Source organism: Lissotriton vulgaris, chromosome 10 (assembly GCF_964263255.1).
Source record: "Lissotriton vulgaris chromosome 10, aLisVul1.2, whole genome shotgun sequence".
NCBI lineage: Eukaryota > Metazoa > Chordata > Amphibia > Caudata > Salamandridae > Lissotriton > Lissotriton vulgaris.
Window position 1 is genome coordinate 136,394,654 of NC_141698.1, and position 20,059 is coordinate 136,414,712.

A 20,059-nucleotide genomic window follows, 5' to 3' on the forward strand; every position below is an offset into this window, starting at 1 on the left:
TCCGCATGCTGACGTTATCGGAAGTCTTGCGACTTCTCTGCAGCGGAGATTTCCTAACAACAATAGACCTGCAAGACGCCTATTTTCATATGCCAATACTCCATCGGCACCGCCAGTTCATGAGATTCAAAGTAGGTCCAATACACTATCAGTTCAAGGTGCTACCTTTTGGCCTACGTTCAGCACCTCGTGTCTTCACGAAGGTTTTGGCTCCGGTTATGGCTCATCTGCGTCTTCAGGGAGTTCAGATTTTTCCTTATCTGGACGATTGTCTTCTAAAATCCCAATCTCCTCAACAGCTGGTTCGCGACACACGTCTATGTCAGCTGACGTTCGAATCACTGGGGTTAACCATCAATATGGAGATGTCACACTTTGCACCGCTGCAAAGAAGAAACTTCCTGGGAGCAATTCTAGACACGGACCTGTCAAAAGCCTTCATCTCCCTCGAACGTCTTCAAAAGATAGTTCGTCTGGTCTCTCTCATCCGGTCAAAGCAGTCAGTTTCTGTGTGGACGTTAAAGTCGTTTCTGGGGATGGCATCGTCCTGTATCGCCCTGATCCCGAATTGCAGGTTGTGCACTCGTCCTATACAGGAAGAATTAGACCTGCAATGGCGCCAGGTGTCGGGGTCTTTCAACGACCTGGTGAGGGTAACGTCCCGCATGAAGAACAGTTTGCTTTGGTGGGAACAACCTTCCAATATGGGCGAGGGAACTTCGTTTCTGGCCCAGTCTCCGGATCTGACGTTGACTACTTATGCGTCTATGGAGGGTTGGGGCGCTCATCTCCAGGACCTTTCCATCAAAGGCAAATGGACGGCGACACAACGAACCTGGCATATCAACCGGCTGGAGTTGATGGCTATCTTCCTAGCGCTCAGATAATTTTTGCCCGTAGTGCAGGGGGAATCGGTGCTGGTTCAGACAGACAACACCACCAGCATGCACTACATGAACAAACAGGGCGGCACAAGATCTCAGCCACTGTCTCAACTGGCTCAAAGGATTTGGGACTGGGCTCTTCGTCATCAAATTTCTTTAACGGCGGTCCCTCTGCCAGGAGTATCCAACATCCTGGCGGATTCTCTGAGCAGGTCCACGTCATCCACTCACGAGTGGGAGATACATCAGCCGACCCTAGACCTGGTGTTCCGTCGTTGGGGTCATCCCACGATAGACCTCTTTGCAAGCCCAGTAAATCGAAAGTGCCGATCCTTCGCAAGCTGGCATCCACACCCAGAGTCCAGCGGAAATGCCCTTCTCATGGATTGGAACGGGCTGTTTGCTTATGCTTTTCCACCGATTCCGTTGGTACCGAGGACGTTGTGGAAGATGCGCAGGCAACCCTGCCACTTAATACCGATCGCCCCTCGTTGGCCCAGGCAGGCATGGTTCTCAGAACTGCTTCAGTTGTCCCAATGCACACCCATTCATCTGCATCCACGTCCAGACCTCCTGACGATGGACGAAGGTCGAATTTGCCATCCAGACCCATCAACACTTCAATTATCGGCATGGAACCTGAATACGTTGAATTTGCAAATTTAGATATGCCCCAAGAATGCAGAGACATTCTAGCGTCTGCTAGAGCTCCATCAACCATCAAGACGTACAAGCTAAAATGGAAGCGTTTTTGTCATTGGTGCGCTGCATCCAATATCCATCCAATCAATTCCACTCCGGAACAGCTTTTGCCTTTCTTTCTGAGCCTCGCTCAGTCTGGTCTCTCTCATGCCACCTTGAGAGTTTTCCTGGCAGCTATTTCACGCTTTCTACACGATGGTTCAACATCTCTCTGTTCATCCAGAATAATCCGACAGTTCTTTAAAGGTCTCTTCAGGAAGTTTCCTCCAGTTAGGCGCCCTCCTCCAGCATGGCACCTTAACGTGGTGTTGTCACAGCTCATAAAGCCTCCTTTTGAGCCTATCCACAGAGCAGACATCCAGTATCTTACCTGGAAGGTTGCTTTACTTTTGGCGTTAACATCTTCTCGTCGTGTAAGTGATCTTCACGCTTTCACGATCAAGCCTCCATATTTGCAATTTAAGCCCGATGGAGTGTCACTTCGTACCAATCCTTCTTTTTTGCCGAAAGTGCCTACTGATTTCCATTTGAGCGAACCTGTCTTCTTAAAGACTTTTTCCCGGATCCAAAATCTCCGGCGGAACAACGATTACATTCTTTAGACATCAAACGTTGCCTAAAATTTTACATTTCAAGGACTACCCCTTTCCGTAAATCCGATCAACTGTTTGTAGCATATGGACGGATGCGGAGGGGACACTCTGTGACAAAACAAACAGTTGCAAGATGGCTCTCAGCAGCCATATCCTTTTGTCATCAGCAAGCTGGCAAGCCTTTACAGTGTTCAGTGAAGGCACATTCGACGAGAGCGATGGTGTCATCCACCGCTTTGTTTGCTGGGGTGCCTCTACACCAGATTTGCCGAGCAGCGACATGGTCCAGCAGGCACACCTTTACCAGACATTACTGTTTGGAGGCCATCAACGAAGCGGATACCGCAGTGGGGCAAGCAGTGCTTCGTCATCTTTTTAAATAAGGTGAGCCTCTGTTCCCTCCTCCTTTTCTTTCTGTGATTGCTATATGCTTTTAAGCTGTATTTATTGTCTTCAAGTTGGAGAATGTATTTAGCAATCCCAGCTCTAGGAGGTTACTGCTATCTATTCTATTCAAGCATGTGAATCTATGAAAGACACCCCTAATACTGGAGAAGAACAATTGTTACTTACCTGTAAACAGGTGGTTCTCCAGTATTGGTGTCTTTCATAGGTTCACATGCGACCCACCCGTCCTCCCCTCAGAGGCTCTCTTCTCCTCATGCACTCTACTTCACTTTGGTGCTACGAAAATCTGAGGACTGGAGCTTCTGAGGAGAAGGTTCTAGAGGGTGCTTGAGCCTGATTGGCCGCAGTTTGGACTAACATAATGACACTGATATGTTACAAATGAGTTTTTCTCTTTATAATGCATTCCTATGGAGGAATCATTGTAGAGGTTTTTCAGTGTGTATTATCTCTATTTTTATTATGTATTATATTATTACATATATATTTATTAGCATTATTGCTATTTTTATGTACCGTGGGACTCCCACTTCGACGACAGGGGATATTCAAGCATGTGAATCTATGAAAGACACCAATACTGGAGAACCACCTGTTTACAGGTAAGTAACAATTGTTCTTACCACTTCTGTTTATCCAATCACAATATCCGGAAATTAAATGATAGTAACACATGGACCTGGGAGACTTGGCAGATGTGCTCCCATCAAGCCTGCATGTGCTTCTAAGAGTCAGTCCATGTGTGAGACCCTCAGTCCTATCTAGCGATTTATTTATTTATTTATTTAGCGAATTTATATACTGCGAACATTACCCGAAGGTGTCAGAACGCTTTACATAAGATCCAGTTGCATTACATAAGGAATTTGGATTACATGAGTTACATAAAAGGTACATACAGCAAAAGTTGCATATAAACAAGTTGCACGTTCGCACAAGGAAGATAAAAAACAGTAAAACGTTACATTCACATAGGAGTAGTAGTAAGTACATAGGTGTACTACAAACGCTAGTGGTTAGAGATATATGTATACAAGTTGCATATTCACTCAAGTATTTACAGATGTCAGTGTTATTAATGACATGTATCATGTTCAGACACCCTCGATTTTTACCTGTCTGCTGTTTAAGAAGATTGCCTTCTCATCTTCGGCATAATGCTTTTCTGTTAATACGTCTTTCAGGTTACCGATGAATGATGCATTAGAGAGGTGTAGAACCCACCCACAGTTTTTTTTGGCTGTACTTTTGTGTATTTAAAATATGAAAAATATAAAGTGGTTTATTGTTTTCAAAGGATGAGTAGATATCTTTTTCTTTGCTTTCTAGTACTTTTAGTCATTTGTCAATAATGGAACGAAAAGGACCTCAAGCACTAGGAAAACCTAGAGTAGTTGAGCTAGTCGCGTTAGGACGTTGAAAACTGCAAGTCCCAGCATGCTTAAGACCTGTTAGCTAAAAAAAAGTGGCTGAGAGTCAACTACACGACAATGGGTCATTAATGTCTACAAGGGTACCAACTAGTGCTTTCTTAATAAAAGCACTGAATAGTTTTCCATTCTTCAAAAAGCAGCAACAGTTTCACATGAATACTCCAACAATTACACTAAAGAAAACCTAATAGCCCCTTAAATTCACTACAAATGATCTGCTGCACAAACTATTAATCACTTTAAAATAAACTGCTCATAACATACATGATGTAGCAGAATCCATTAGATCTGACATTAACTGGTGATGTATATCATCTTACCATTGACATGGGTATAATATAGTTTGTATGGATATGTATCATTATTATATTGTCTTAAGTCCAGTTGTTTACTAGTTTTACATGTGGAAGTTGTCCAGTGTGATGTATGGTTTTGATCACAAAGGCACAAATTATGGTTTGTGTAGGGAACTTTAAGCAGTACGTTTCAAAAGTTTTTAGGTTTTGTGTTGCAACCATAGCGTCACAGTGAAATCATGCTATGTTGGAATTTTTAGAATGCAACAAATACTTAAAGGGAGCACTGGCAATATGGAGATAGTAGTCCGCAAGAAAACATCGATAAGATTGCATAACAAACATTAACAATGCCAATAGGTCTGGCTTTAAAGAAATGTTGTATGATAATATGAAACATTATAAGTAAATAGCATTGTGATGAATAAGGCATGCCAACTTGTTACTCTCTGTGTCCCTCAGATTGCTATGAACGTCAATGAATAGAGGAACAAGTTTGAAAAATGATGTCATACTTTAAAAAAAGAAAATTTATTTTAACTGTTTGTAATGTTTATATTGCATTACAAATGCTATAGGTGTCACATTTGCGAAAGTTAAAACTATTGGCATTGTAAATGACAAAGCTATTAATTTCGCTATTTTCAAAACCAACACATACCAATAGCTCAAACTTTCCTTATGCGAGACCTATTGCATTGCAAATGCTTGTTTCAAAAGTGTATTAGTGTGGCTGTGTGTTATGTTTCTGAAAACTAGACTGGGGTTTTAATGAAAGCATTCCCCTTAAAAGTGTTGTCTTCCAACAGCTCGCTATACTCTGATTTATCTCTATAGGTCCCAAGACTTGTATTTAGCATGGCTGTTTGTTTTGCATTCACCAGTTTTTTTTCCTCCTTATAGGAATTCCAATGCTGGTCAACATTGAGACTGGCAAGAGTGTAGGAATTTAGATAATAGTGCTATTTTTGCTTGCTTAAATCCTTTATCCTGACTGAACTCCTTTAGGAAGAATTGTTTACACAGTTACTGTCTCTCTTGACTTTGAGAGTGAGTAAGCATTGAATATGCAAAGTGAAATCTTGTTTAGTTCCTTAAAATGTCCCACATTGCCCGTTTTTATTAGTTTCAGATTTACCTGACCACTTAAGTACAACCACACTTACGTTATGCAGTTTGTAGATCGCACTATCACCCAGGAGGCTATCCTAGCGCTGAGCAAGTGAGTTTAGGCTCCCTTTGGCCTAGTGGGACTACCCGAAAAGTCAAGTCTTCAGCTTCTTGCAAAATTCAAGAAGTGAGGAGAAGGATCTTGTGTAGCGGCAGGTTGTTCCACACTTTAGGAGTGAGGTAGGAGAAGGTTAGACTACTGAATCTGGTTTTTCTTATGAGTGGGATTTGTGCAAGTAGGAGTACGGACGAGTGGAGCTGTCTGAAAGGTTTGTGATAGCAGATGCGGTTTTTGAGGTATGCTGGGTCAGTTTTATGCCTTTAAAGTGTGGGTTGAGTTTGAAATGTGCTAGTTTGTGAACAGGGTATCCAGTAAAGCTCCTTCTGGTGGGATGTGATGTCAATGCAGCATGGGAGTCTGAAAATGATTCTGGCCGCCGAGTTCTGATTGGTCTACAGCCTTCTGGTAAGTTTTTGTTAATCCCGGCATAGAGGATGTTTCTGTAGTCTACTGTGATGTGCTCCCCCCAAAAATCACAATTTATTTCTTGTTGGTGTTGAGCTTTACACATGTTGTCTTCATCCAGTGGGCAATTTGTCATGCAGGCATTGAACTTGATCCAGGTACTGGACATCTGGTTGTAGAGGGAGAGAATGAGTTTTGCATGTTGTCGGTGTAGGAGAGGACGATAATATCGTGAGAGGTAATGCTACTGGCTAGAAGGATCATATATGTTTTGAGGGGGGTCAGGCTCGGGTACGAGCCTTGCGGAAATCCACAGATTAGGTCAAGGGCATCCGAGGTGTACAATGCCAGGCTTGGCCCTTCCAGCCTGGAAGAAGTAGGTCCATTGGATTATGTGTCTCTGGATTCCGATGTCCTGTAGGTCTTGTAAGCGTTGCATGAGGAGGGGGTGAGAGACTATGTAAAATGCCGTGGAGGGGTCCAGGAGTGTTATGCTGCCTTGTCTCCTCTTGTTCAGTCATGCACATGTCATGCTTGATAGAGATGTGGACAGTTTCCGTACTGTGGTTGAATCCCATGGTGTCTAGAAGTTGGTGGTCGGTGAGGTATTTGGTGAGGTGTCTGTTGATGATTTTGTGTAAGACCTTGGCTGGGAATAATAACAGGGAGATCAGTCTGTAGTTGTTGAGCGTTGAAGATTTCGCAGATGGTTTCTTTGGAAATGGGAGAACATCTGGGGGTTGTGGTAGAGGTGGAGTCATTCAGAATGGGTGTAATAAGCATGCACTGATGGGTTGTAGTCCTCTGGTGTAGGCATGATGGGGACAGTGGCCTGGTGGGGGACCTGAGTGGATGGGCTTTATGGTGGCAGCAGTTTCTTCTCTGGTAATGACACCCCATGTGGTTGGCACTGGTTGTTTGGATAAGATCTGTAGGCGTTTGGCGAGGTCTGTCTGGTCCGTTTGCGGGTTGAAGTTGCTGTAAATGGTGGTGAATTTGTTGCTGAAGAATTGAGAAACTGTTTTAGATGTCCTGATAAGTAGTGACGGAGTTTGAGGTGGCTAGTGGTTAAGTGAAATCTTTCAGAGCAGTGAAGGTTTCTTTGCTTCTGTTGGCGATGGCATTTTTGCGGTCTGCCAGAGCAGGACGTTTGGTGGTCCGTATCATTTGATGGCACTGTTTAGAAATTTCAAACCTTTCATCTACAAATTTTGTGAAAAATTCTTTGCTTTTAGCTTTGACCTTTTGCTATAGTGTGAGATACATTGATCCATATGCTCCATTGATCAGGCTGCATGTTGAAATGTAGTATTTTATGAGGCTCATTGCTAGCCAGGAATTTTGGTACTTTTTCAGATTTTAATATACTGCATGGTACCTTCCACGATTGTACTTTGGCAGAGTTGTATCACATGTACAGTTTGCACAGTTTGATTGTTCCCTTGTCTTTTTCTTTGAATTGATGTAGCTTATTGAAGATGGCAAACGAATGTTTGTGTGTAAGTATGTATACATATATGTGTGTGTGTGTGTGTGTGTGTGTGTGTATATACACAAGAGAATCCAGCAGCACTTGAGGGCCATCACGTCACAGGATAATACTTATCCTGTGGCGCGCCATTTTAGGTCCCACCAGAACAGCAACAATAAAGATCTAAAATATTTTGTGGTGGATTCGATCATGCCAAGCAGGAGAGGAGGCGAAAGAGGCCAATCTCAGAAAGCTTGAGACTAGATATATTTTGCAGCTCAATAGTAAATAGCCCAATGGATTGAATGTAACAGAGGACCTCTATACTTGTCTGCATTAGAAAGAGAAGGACATCAGATATACCATATTTAATAAGTTTCAGTAATAGCAATGTTAGGACCCGAGTATCAGTTGTATAGGAAACACTATGTTGGTATTAATTAATAGGAATGTTGTATATATAATGGTTTTAACTACCTTATTCATTTCCTTATTGTTCATTGATTTTACGAACTGTAAAATGTGGTTTTAATACCTTTGAGAGTATGTTTGGATATTTGATACTGAACATGTTTGTTTTGTAACTCATAGTCCATGTTCGCAATAGATCCGGGGTCATTTAAATATACTAATAAAAGGATCTTATGTCCCTTCCTCTACAGTACTGTTAACATACAAGAATGAAAAATATGAAACTCAGTCAAGTATATGATGGATCTTCTTAAACTATGGGCTGCAATATTTTAACAACCTGTACTATGAGCATTGACTTTTGGATTCAAGTGAAACAATGACTATCTATACAGTATTGAATCGTATGTTGGATCCACAGGTGATGCCTATTTAAACTAGTTGTGGATTGTTTTCCAACTAAAGGGATATTTGATCTATGCCCTATTGGATTATTGGATTTTTTGTAAACAATTGACTTGTAATGAACAAATTAATGTGTGACGGTCGTCCACTCCAACTCACTGACTGGGCTCAGTCAGCAGTTTAGAGATGGGTTTTTAAATGGTTTTGTGTGGTTTTCATATGAATTTTATGCACATTCCACTTTTTTGAACAAAAAAGCACTTTTAAAAAAAAATATTATGTGATGTAGGCTCTTTAACTCCTTCGACGCTCATGACGAGCTCAGCTCGTCATGGTGTACACCTCCATACACTCATGACGAGCTGAGCTCGTCATGAACAATGGGGATCAAAGCTTTCCAGCACAGGAGGAAAATAACACTAGCATCGATGGTGATAACATAGGGGCACAACGATATTCCTGTTTGAACAATGTGGAAGCTTGAACTCATATATTGTCTTCTTAGGAAAGGTACGACCGATTTATACTAAGGTGGTCGAATGGATTGTGAACAGTGTATTTAACAATTATTAAGCAATCATTTTTTAGGATAATTGTTATTAACACTTTTATCAAATCAGATATGCGAGATTCCTTTAATGATGTATTTTACTGAGTATTACGGTGTATTTTACCAAAGGATTTTGAGCGCATGGTATTAGACAAGGATTACAAACTGAGTCTGCTTTCTAGCTCTGTGTGAGAGCCCAATCCCAACACAGCACTTGCACTTTAAATTAATCACTCTCACCAAAGTTTGCTGTCATGTGAGCAAGACACCTGAGTGCCGAAACGTTATGAGGAAGCCGGCAAGCGAATAAAGAAAATTTGAGCACCTCAGAAAACTGGTCCGTGCATTGTTCCTGGCGTAAGCTGAGGCAAGACACAACCGCGCAGGGAAACTTTGGTGTATATATATATGTGTATATATATATGTGTATATATATGTGTATATATATGTGTATATATATATGTGATATATATATGTGTATATATATATATATATATATATATATATATATATATATATATATATATATATATACACACACACACTCTCCCCCCATCTGATCCAAGTTCTAGGCTTCCGGGCGCTCTGTGGCGGTGCACGCGAGGGGCGGCGGGACCAGCTGCGGTAAAATTAATTCTGTTTTCCCGTTGCAGGAATTATGGGACATGTAGTCTTAATAATATCAATCTCATTAAGCCCACTAGAGGGCTTAATGAGATTGATATTGTTCAAAGATCAGGATAAATCATGATTGTGGGTCAAAACTCAGATCGATAAGAAATGCACATCAAAAATGGTTATACAGGATTAACTTGTGAACACAGGTTATTAAGACTACATGTCCCATAATTCCTGTGGAGCAACAGGAAGTGATGTTAAACACATGAACGCTTTCACGTAATTTAAAAAACTAAATTTTGTTGGTTCAGTTTACCTGTGAGCAAGGTCTCCGTAGAGACCGAAACGCGTAAGGTGTTGCTGGCTTGCTGTAATGAATAACGATTAAAACTGGATACCTGTTGTCTGTTGGAGGCGACTGGAGGCTTCCCTTGCATCGTAATCTGGCTGGAGCATAGAGAGACGCTACTGCTTACCGGACCCGCTCCGCGGGTCCCGCTTCACGCCACTGTGCTGTTGTCTGGCCAAAAAAGTGCAGAAGGCATTTCCTCCACAGGGCTGCGAGCGTGCTGAGAGCAGGACTCAATCTCCCAAGAGTCCATGCTGCTCCAACTCACCTGATTCACCTGGTGATGCTCTCCCTGGTGGCCACGCCCCCCCTGCATTCTGGTAAAAGAACCTGGAAACTGCTGCCAGTTGGATACCTGTTGTCTGTTGATCGAGCTCTCGGCGTTGGAGGCGACTGGAGGCTTCCCTTGCATCGTAATCTGGCTGGAGCATAGAGAGACGCTACTGCTTGCCAGACCCGCTCCGCGGGTCCCGCTCCGCGCCACTGTGCTGTTGTCTGGCCAAAAAAGTGCAGAAGGCATTTCCTCCACAGGGCTGCGAGCGTGCTGAGAGCAGGACTCAATCTCCCAAGAGTCCGTGCTGCTCCAACTCACCTGAATCACCTGGTGACGCTCTCCCTGGTGGCCACGCCCCCATCACCTCCCTCTCAATATTATACGAGACACACACCCGCTGCGCGGGAAGCGCGCGGGAGAAGCCCGGGACAAGGGCGGGCCCTCTGAGGCCCTCAGAGGCACGAGAAGGCTAGGCTAGGCCAGTCCTCTAACATCTGGTTTCCCACATACTGTTTTGACCTCTATGACCTATTTGTGAAAAGTTATAGAATGTTTGTGCTACCTATACAGACTCTGTAGATATAGACTGTCTGATATAGGTTTAGTTCATGAAATTTAGATCTTAGAAAAAAACTACCAAGTAGTTCAGCTTAGGTGTACTAATAGCAATTTCTCCTACACTGCTTAATCGTTTTTCATTGTTTGACTGAGATGATGACAAAGAAATTAAGATCTGGGAGAATACTGGTAGGAAGATCAGGCTCAAAAACCAGATCGAATCCCCTCCGAAATAAACTTAGTCAGGCCACTAATCTGAAAAGCACCTGCCAGCTTTTCAATCTCTGGGAAAGGGGCAAGAACAAAGCTACAGGGGTGGACAATAAGGCAGAGGACATTAAGGATTCTGGAGCTATCCATTTGGACATTGTACCCAATACCTCGCGAGAGATGCCTGAAATCAGCAAGGTAATTGTGGACAATAGTTCAGTGGCAACAAGAGTAGCACCATCATCCTCCGAGTGTGGTTTCTCTCCTCCCCTATTCTCCACAATGAAAAACATTGATCTTGTACCAGAGGTAGTTATAAAAACAAAAAAAGACATAGAACAAGATAACTTGCATACTGGGATAATTCCACATGATGATGCCCTCCAGACAGTAAATATATCACCAACAAAAGTGTCATTCAACAATGTGCTGTCTCCAATGATCCTGGATAAAGACCTATGTCAAAGGTATCTAGAGACCGACCCGGCCAAAGCCGAGTTGGACCAGAACACCCCGGTAATGTCGAACCATGCTGGTTTACATCTTTACAGCAGTACCCCTTCCAAGTCCTCACACTCAAATTTTTCCATGAGTCCAAATTTAAATCTGACCGGGATACATGCATTTCAATGTAAGGGGACTGACAAACCTTTTTCTGATTTTTAGAACACTTACTGTCGTCCATCTTACAACTACTGGAAAAATTTGTGGGGGGATCCGACTGTGTACTTGACACAGTGACCCAAATTTTAAAAGTCTTGTTGGGGACCCAAAAAGAGAAGGATGCAGTCCCGAAGGAGATGTCCTCTCCCTCTTTAGCTCCAGATGAGGTAGGAATAAAAGATCAATCACTAGCAGTTAACAATGTTACAAATGGAGTACATGAGGATGTAAAAACAAGTGCTACCCAGCCTTCCCCCACCCTAAACTGTTCTTTAGTTAACGATTCTGAAATTAAAGTTTACAGGGAATTCCCGCAAAAAACTGGGAATGACCTCTTCCCTATTTTTAAGAAGCAACAAGGAGAAGGGGACAGAGAGGCGGACGCTATCCCGGAAGAGAATAGCAATAAAGGGAAGTTTGAGATAATAAAAAAGAACGGAAGAATAAGAGGAAAATATTGAGACGGATAGAAAAAAATAGGCGGAGGAAAATCCTCTTTAGAAAACATCTAAATTCCCCCATACAGAACGAGGTATATCAAATTCAGGTGGCAGCTGAAAAAGATAAAAACCCCGAAAATAAGATTACTAAAGAAAATATCGCTCCTCCGCCTCTGACTACTCCAGCATTACTATCTATTCCCACCCCCCTTCCATCATTAACAACCGATATAAATACACTTTGTCAACAAGTTTCCAACAATAGGGATATAATTGGGCCTAAAAATCTAACATCTTCAGGACAGGAGCAAAGTCCTCTTGGCCAAGTAGCTCCATTACTTAACCCCCTTGCAACATCTTTCCTGGGAGCAGCCGCAAGAGGTGTGTCTTCAATAGAATCTAAGGAGAAAAATATAGACACCGTATGGGTAGAATTTTCTCCACTTTTCGATGCTGAATGCATCCTGAATAGATCCCTCCTGCTTAAATATTTTCAAGAATCTGCCAACCTGAAACTCATACAATCAGCCGATCTAGATAGGGTTCAACTATTAAAATCAGAAGTGGGGATGATAACTAGGGTGAAGTTTCATTCTAAGTTAGTAGCCAATCTAATTCTGCAACGCTCAGAAGATCTGCAGAGCAGAGGAATAGATGTAATTCCGGTGTTAGGGCATACTAGACAAAACAATGTTCCCAAATTCCAAACTCAACAGAAGCCCCCCTTTTCTCTGCTGCAAGCAGCAACAGGTAATATAAATAAGGTGGGTGAGATCACAGAGTTAAAAATATGTAAGTCTAAGGATTCCCGTGTAGTATCCTACGTTAACCCTACCTCGCTTTCTTATCAATCTGCTATTGGAGAGGAAAATGCCCAATGGAACTGGATTCCCAGAGTTCTCGCTGAAAAATCCTTAAGTAAACAACTATCTAATCCGCACCTTTAGCAAAGAATTATCTATAATATCCTGGAATGCAGCCGGTTTAAAAAATAGTCAGGAGAAAATAGCATTCCTTTTGTCCCTAGAGGCAAATATAATATGCCTCCAGGAGACATGGTGCACTCATAACATTCAAATAGGGAAAGACTATTATGTATTGGAAGGTAGCACCACCTCAAATAAAAAAGGACACGCCAGCGGGGGTATAGCTTGCCTCTTATCAAACCGAATAAATTGGGACTACGAGCATTTTATGGACCCGAGTAACCTCTTTCAGGTCATAACTTTATCTGGGTCTGGTAATCCTACAGCGGGTAAACGTCTGGCTCTGATAAATGCTTATATACCTCCAGAAGTTGGTTTTAATGCAATCTTAAAAAAGGTCTTCCTTCTTATCCAGAATATCAGGGAGAAAGATCCAAGAACGGTTATAATTCTAGTTGGGGACTTGAACTGCAAGATCTCCAACTCTAACTTAAACTTATTCTGTGACAAAATGAGAGAAGAAACTCTCCATATTCCTCGAGCAACGTTCCCTGAAAATATAAAAACAAACAAACGTGGCAAACTATTATTAAACGAGTTGGCAGAAACGGATGGGATTATTGCAAATGGGAGACTCCCTTCGGATTCCCCAGCTAATTTCACGCATAAATCCTACCAAGGGGAATCAATTCTTGATTATGTAATACTGGGGACCCAATCATTTGAGTTGTTGAAGGACATCGATGTGATCGATACACCGTTAAGTGATCATAGAATCCTTTTCATCTCGATGAATGTAAAGTCTTCTAAATGTGATCAGTGGACTCTGAATAGTGATCAAACAAACTTCGGTACCAAATCAGGAAGGTGCTACTGGAATGCAAGGGCACATCGAAATTTGGAAGCAATGCTCGATGTAGCAATATCAGAGCTTCCTTCCTGGTACGGCTTTGAAATTGAAAATTTCTCCCTGTTCTTGAAGTCAGTGATAACAGGGGCAAAAAAGCTGAATAAGAAAAAGTCCATTGGTATATTCCCCTGCCCTCTGAGACTGCTTAACATAGAAATTAATAAATTAGTAAGGGCCCAATATTTAAATAGAACAGGTGTTATAGCACAACAAATAACAATGCTAAAAAGGAAAAGGAGAAGGCTTTTAGCCTCATTACGTAAAGAAAAGGAGGATGCCATCTGGGTAAAAATAAGAGAAGCTGCTATTAACGGGGAAATGAGGCAATTTTGGTCCCTTATAGGTGAGGGGTGCGGACTGAGAACTAGCCCTCTACCCATCCCTATTGAGGAACAAATATGGAGGGATTTTGTCTCTAACCTTTATGCAAGCAATAATACGGTGTCTCCCCAAGAATGGCCAGTTGAAATGAGTTTGCCTTTAGAGCCTTTTACAGAAAAGGACACAGACTCAGCTATCGGGGAAATGAGGCGTTCAGGGGCTATGGGCCCAGATGAATTGCCCATTAACGTACTAAAACAGAACAGGGCTAAATGGAGTACGCTTCTCTGCCCAATTTTTAACATCTGTTTACTAAGAGGTAAGGTCTTACCCTCCTGGAAGGGAAGTATCCTGGTTCCATTGTTTAAAAAGGGAGATCGCCTATCCCCTCAGAACTATCGCCAGATTGCATTGCTGGGTGCAATCGGCAAAGTTTTTACAAGATGTCTGCTCAGACGAATAAACGCATGGGTGGAGTCTTCAAATATTCTCCCACTCGAGCAGACAGGCTTTAGGAAAAAACATTGGGACCATGGACAACTTAACCGCCCTCCAGGTAATAATCGACAAATACATTGGAGCTAGAAAGGGGAGAGTCTATGCGGCATTCATAGATTTCTCCACGGCCTTTGATAAGGTCGACCGACAAGTATTGTGGAGAAAACTACATGCCCTGGGAATGCCTCATAGACTCCTACGTTTGGTACAGGATCTGCATGATAACACATGGTGCAAAGTGCTGTTGGGGGGAGAAAGGGGCCTATCCCAGCTCATTCCATCGGCGAATGGCCTTAAACAGGGCTGTCTTTTAGCTCCCCTCTTATTTTCCCTTTACGTTAGCGATCTCCCCCTTACTATATCTGCATGTGAAGGAATTGCGCCACGCCTGGGAGACAGATATATCTCTTGTCTAATGTATGCGGACGATATATATTAATTTTAGACCTTACCCCAAAAGGTCTTAACAACCGTCTGCATTCATTATACACTTTCTCCGAAGAGCATTTCCTGAAAATAAACATCTCCAAAAGCAAGATAATGTGTATGGAGGGGCGGAAAAAACTGAAGTTGGAGCACATTAGCTGGGAGCTGGGAGGCCAAAAATTAGAAAGAGTAAAAACATATGTATTCCTGGGCAAGGTTGTTAACAGCAACTTGAGCAACAAATCCCACATAGAAAATAGCTCCCGGAAGGCAAAGTCTCAGGGAAATGGCTTAAGAGCATTGTACAAATCAACCGGCAAAAGACACTTTGTTCACCTGCTGGAGGCTTTCCGGGCAAAAGTCCCCCCAACTCTGCTTTACGGCGTAGAATTAATCGACTTAGTCGAATGGGGTTTCTTGGACACTATCGAGGGCATCCTCTTGAGAAGCTTAACTTCGGTTAATAATAGTTGCAGTGCAGCAGCCCTTCGTTTAGAATTCGGTCTAAGAAGTAGCTGGGCACAGGGCCTAGCAGGAGTTATTCGCTGGGTTATCTGTCTAATCAAAGGAAAGCCAGCCACTCTAAGATCCCTAATTACAAAAGAGTTGATGGGCCCCCTAAAAGAGCATTCGACTCATAAAGAATTACAGGAAGGCCATTACACTCTTGGACTTGGAGGAAGCCACTCTTTTAGACCTTTCCATGCACCAATTAAAATTAACATTAAAACAAGCCACATGGAAGCTAAGCTACGAAAGGGATCGCAACTTGATTATACAAAAGAAGGGGGCTACGCAAGCTGTTGATTCTTGTTTATTTAGACAAATACAACCTTACGTTTCCTGGAACATACCCCACGGTTTACGCCGTTTTTGGCTGCTTCTTAGGCAGGATCTCCTTCCCCTGAATAAGTTGTTGGCCAAATGGCATGGCATATCTAATGTATGTAACTTCTGCAATGTCTCAGTTCAAGACTCTATACACGTCCTGCTAGTTTGTCCAGCATTAATGGCTTATCGCCGTCTCTGGGTAAAACCTGTATGTGTTCAGTTTGGTATCTTATCTGCAAGATCTCTGATAGATGCTATGTTTAGTCCTCCAAATGAAATTTTTTGTAACAGAATTTTTAACTTTTTCAAATGTTTTTTAGAATTGTATTAGATGAATGGTATGTTAACTTTGTACATTCTTTGCTAGTATAAGTTGTTTACATATGGTTTCATTTTATTTTATTCTGTTTGTCATTATGTAATATGTGGATCTCCATGGAGTTCCAAAATCATATTTAAATAAATAAATAATAAAATAATCGTTAAAACTGGATTACTGAAACAAAGAAACGTGTGGTGTAATTCTGATATACACGAGAGTGCATGAGGAACCAACTCCCTGCAACAGGAAAACAGAATTTTTATATACATATATATATATATATAGCCAATTTTGTAAAGCTCAGGAAATCGAGAACAAAACGTTCTGTTGATTCCCATAACAAGAAAAACACACATATCTTATGATTTTTTAAAATTAATGTTTTAAAGCAAATTGTAAAATGTGTTTACAGCTGCACAATTTCCGAAAATGTATTTTCTTTGTTTGCCACTTAATATTTTTCAAAGCTACTCCTTTGATAGTAGCTGAACGTCACATGTTGAGCTCTGCTCGTTTCTCAGCTTTCCCATTTTAATTGCAAGATGTAAATTACTTTAATGTCATTCCTACTTAAACAGACCTTCCCTTTCAATCCCTTTTTAGGACATCACTGGCATTTTAAGCCTTATCCTAAAACTTAAAGAAGGAACTGGGCGAAACCAAACTACACCTAGGTGGTAATTGGTTTTTATTCAATAAGAAAAACAAATTTTGGGAGATTAGTAGCATAAAAATAAACTTCGAGATTAGTAACACTTCCTGCCTTCGTGCATGACTCAGTCTTCGTTTTTTCCACTTTCTTTTCTTTCATGATTGCAATTTTTGTTTAAACTGTATTTGTATTGAATATTACTGCTGGGTGATTGTATTATAAGCTCGGTAGTTTGAGTAACTTTGTATAGGCCTCTCCTTATGTAGTTAACATTCTCGAAGTGCACTATATTTTAAGACCAATAGCATTTATTTCAAATAACTGCATGACTTTCTTTTTTCCCCTTAAATAGCTACCTCCCCGGGAGTTAATTCAGAATTGGAGCAGGCGCGTCCTCAGACAAGTGGTGAGGAAGAACTCCAGCTACAGCTCGCATTAGCAATGAGTCGAGAAGCTGCTGAGCAGGTCAGTTTTCCACATAACTACTATTTATATATTATCATTGTTATATTACTTGTTAAATCACCTCCCGTACAATTCGAGTGTTTAATGTATCCTTCACATACCTCTAGCTATATCTGCCCATCTTTCGGGGAAGGAGTGTTTTTGTGGCCATATTGCTGCAAATTAAGTGATCGTCGGATGAAATTCAGTGGTGGCATGTCATTTTTGAAAGTGGCGAAGCTTGAATACCCATCTGGAATTTCAGTGAACAAATCAATAAGGGGATGCAGTGATCCACCCCCGCCCCCTTCAACACATTTTTGAAAAACCTGGGCCTTAATAGCGCAATGTACAGCAGTGTCTGATTTTCATTGTAAGCCAGTGGAGATATTTCTTGTTGGCGTGTACCTATGTAGTTGCTCTCTGGAGAAGGACTGTATTTTTACTGCATTTCAACCAGTTCTGGTTAACCTGGGTTTTCTTAGATACTCTGAAGGTATTAAAAGGCCACTCGTGAATTGCCTGCTTTGTGGAAAACAACTCTGCCTGCTGTGTCCGTGCTACTGGAGTAGCTGAAACCACCCCCTGGCTGGCTGCCCGACCGACTGGTGAGATCTGCGTGTGTGCTGAGGAGCGAGGCGGCGGCCCCGGGACTGCGAGGACCAGCATACCCCATCTCCAGCTGGTCCTCTTCCCGCGAGTGCCGCGCCCCCTCACCGTGACACGCCCCCAGCCGAGGCCTTCAACTTCTCGCGGCACCCGCTTCGCGGGTGCCACTCGTGAATTGCCTGCTTTGTGGAAAACAACTCTGCCTGCTGTGTCCGTGCTACTGGAGTAGCTGAAACCACCCCCTGGCTGGCTGCCCGACCGACTGGTGAGATCTGCGTGTGTGCTGAGGAGCGAGGCGGCGGCCCCGGGACTGCGAGGACCAGCATACCCCATCTCCAGCTGGTCCTCTTCCCGCGAGTGCCGCGCCCCCTCACCGTGACACGCCCCCAGCCGAGGCCTTCAACTTCTCGCGGCACCCGCTTCGCGGGTGCCACTCGTGAATTGCCTGCTTTGTGGAAAACAACTCTGCCTGCTGTGTCCGTGCTACTGGAGTAGCTGAAACCACCCCCTGGCTGGCTGCCCAACCGACTGGTGAGATCTGCGTGTGTGCTGAGGAGCGAGGCGGCGGCCCCGGGACTGCGAGGACCAGCATACCCCATCTCCAGCTGGTCCTCTTCCCGCGAGTGCCGCGCCCCCTCGCCGTGACACGCCCCCAGCCGAGGCCTTCAACTTCTCGCGCCACCCTATCTCTACTGATCAACCCCTAAACACAAACGGTGAAACATCTCCGACTCCAAATATGAGGGCTTTAAAAAAACTACGATCTCGAACAATTTACATGAGGCGTATGGGGACAGATGCTGCTGTCAGAAAATCTGTGGACAAAGCACTGAAACCTGGACAAATATCAAGTACTCCAGCTATAAGTGAATATTTTTCTACTTTCACCAAGAAAAAGATTCCATCTTCACATCCAATGGATGACCAAAATAAGCTGGATCCCTCAACAAATAAGGTCGAATGTGACTCGTTACTCTTTCCTGATAAAAAACTGTATAATCAAGGACAAACAACATTAGAAAGTAAGCTGGTAAACATCTCTCACTCTGAAGAATGTCAAAAATCATTTCTCGATACGTCTCAAATAACATCTATAACACCAATAAAAAATCAGGTCAATGAAAATGATTTACCTCTCGATGTGTCTGAAAATGATAATATGATGATAGAAGAAGAAAAATCAGAATCATCATTATTACTAAGTCAAAAGCATCCACTAACCAGCTCACCAGAAAAGTCACCAAATCTTTTCTCTAATCATGCCAACCTTACTGACCCCAATTTTATAAACTTAAATCCTGGAAACACTACCTCTCCCCTGTCAAAAGCACTCTTCTCATTGCAAGAAATCTTGGAATCAGTACTAACTCACCTTGGTCAAATCCTAGCTAACTCTGACGACACTTTAGACGTACAAATAGGAATACTTAAATATCTGGTCGAAGAAAAGAAGAAAAAAGATCTAACTATAATTACATCAAAACAACCTGGAGCTATCGACTCCCTACAAATAAACGACCTTCATAAAATAGGAAGTACGACTCCGAATCAACAGGAGGCAAGTTCACAAACTAACGATGTAGTAATAATCGAGACTAAAACCAAGGAACTAAGAAATAGGAAAAAACATCCTATCACCTATTCTCTTAAAAAACTATTCAACGAAGATCCGGATAAAATTACCAAAAACAAAATTAAGCACTATCCTATTTTTTCGAATAAAGTACTTGACATCAACCCAGATCAGACAACCGGGGAAAATAAAGCAGAGTCACCGAGAGCCACTGCTGAGCAGGAATATAGCCAACAAGGAAAGTCTGAAAAAAGTAATACCAGGGAAAAAAGACGGGGAAGAAGAAGGGTAAACCTTTGAGAAGAATACAGAGAAAAAAAGGGAATAAACTTAAATTTCAAAAGTTCACCCCCTTAAACACGGTGAGCTCCCCAGAAATCCAAAAAACCCCATTGATAAAATTCTTAAATCCAAAAGCAGATGAATTTTGTCCACCGACAGAAAATAGAACAACTCTGCAAAACTCCTCGGATATAAAAGAAATTTATGATAACAATCCGCAATCATGGGAAGGAATTCCATCTAAACACATAATTATTGAAGAATTATTCCCCACTGATCAGATGCCGTTTAACCGGAGTAGAATAATCAATCTTTTACAAGAAATTCCATCCCTCAACTCTCTGACAAGTAAAGAAATCGACCT

At 42.2% G+C, this 20,059-nt stretch overlaps 1 protein-coding gene across 4 annotated transcripts in view; it reads left to right on the top strand.

Moving 5' to 3' along the window:
• EPN2 (epsin 2) overlaps window positions 1-20,059 on the top strand; it is a 475,186-nt gene that overhangs the window by 229,019 nt on the left and 226,108 nt on the right. For all 4 annotated transcript variants that reach the window (XM_086940721.1, XM_086940718.1, XM_086940720.1 and 1 more), the window contains one exon: window positions 17,140-17,252. In XM_086940721.1, the coding sequence (XP_086796847.1) occupies window positions 17,140-17,252 (113 nt within the window). The remainder of the gene's footprint in view (window positions 1-17,139; window positions 17,253-20,059) is intronic.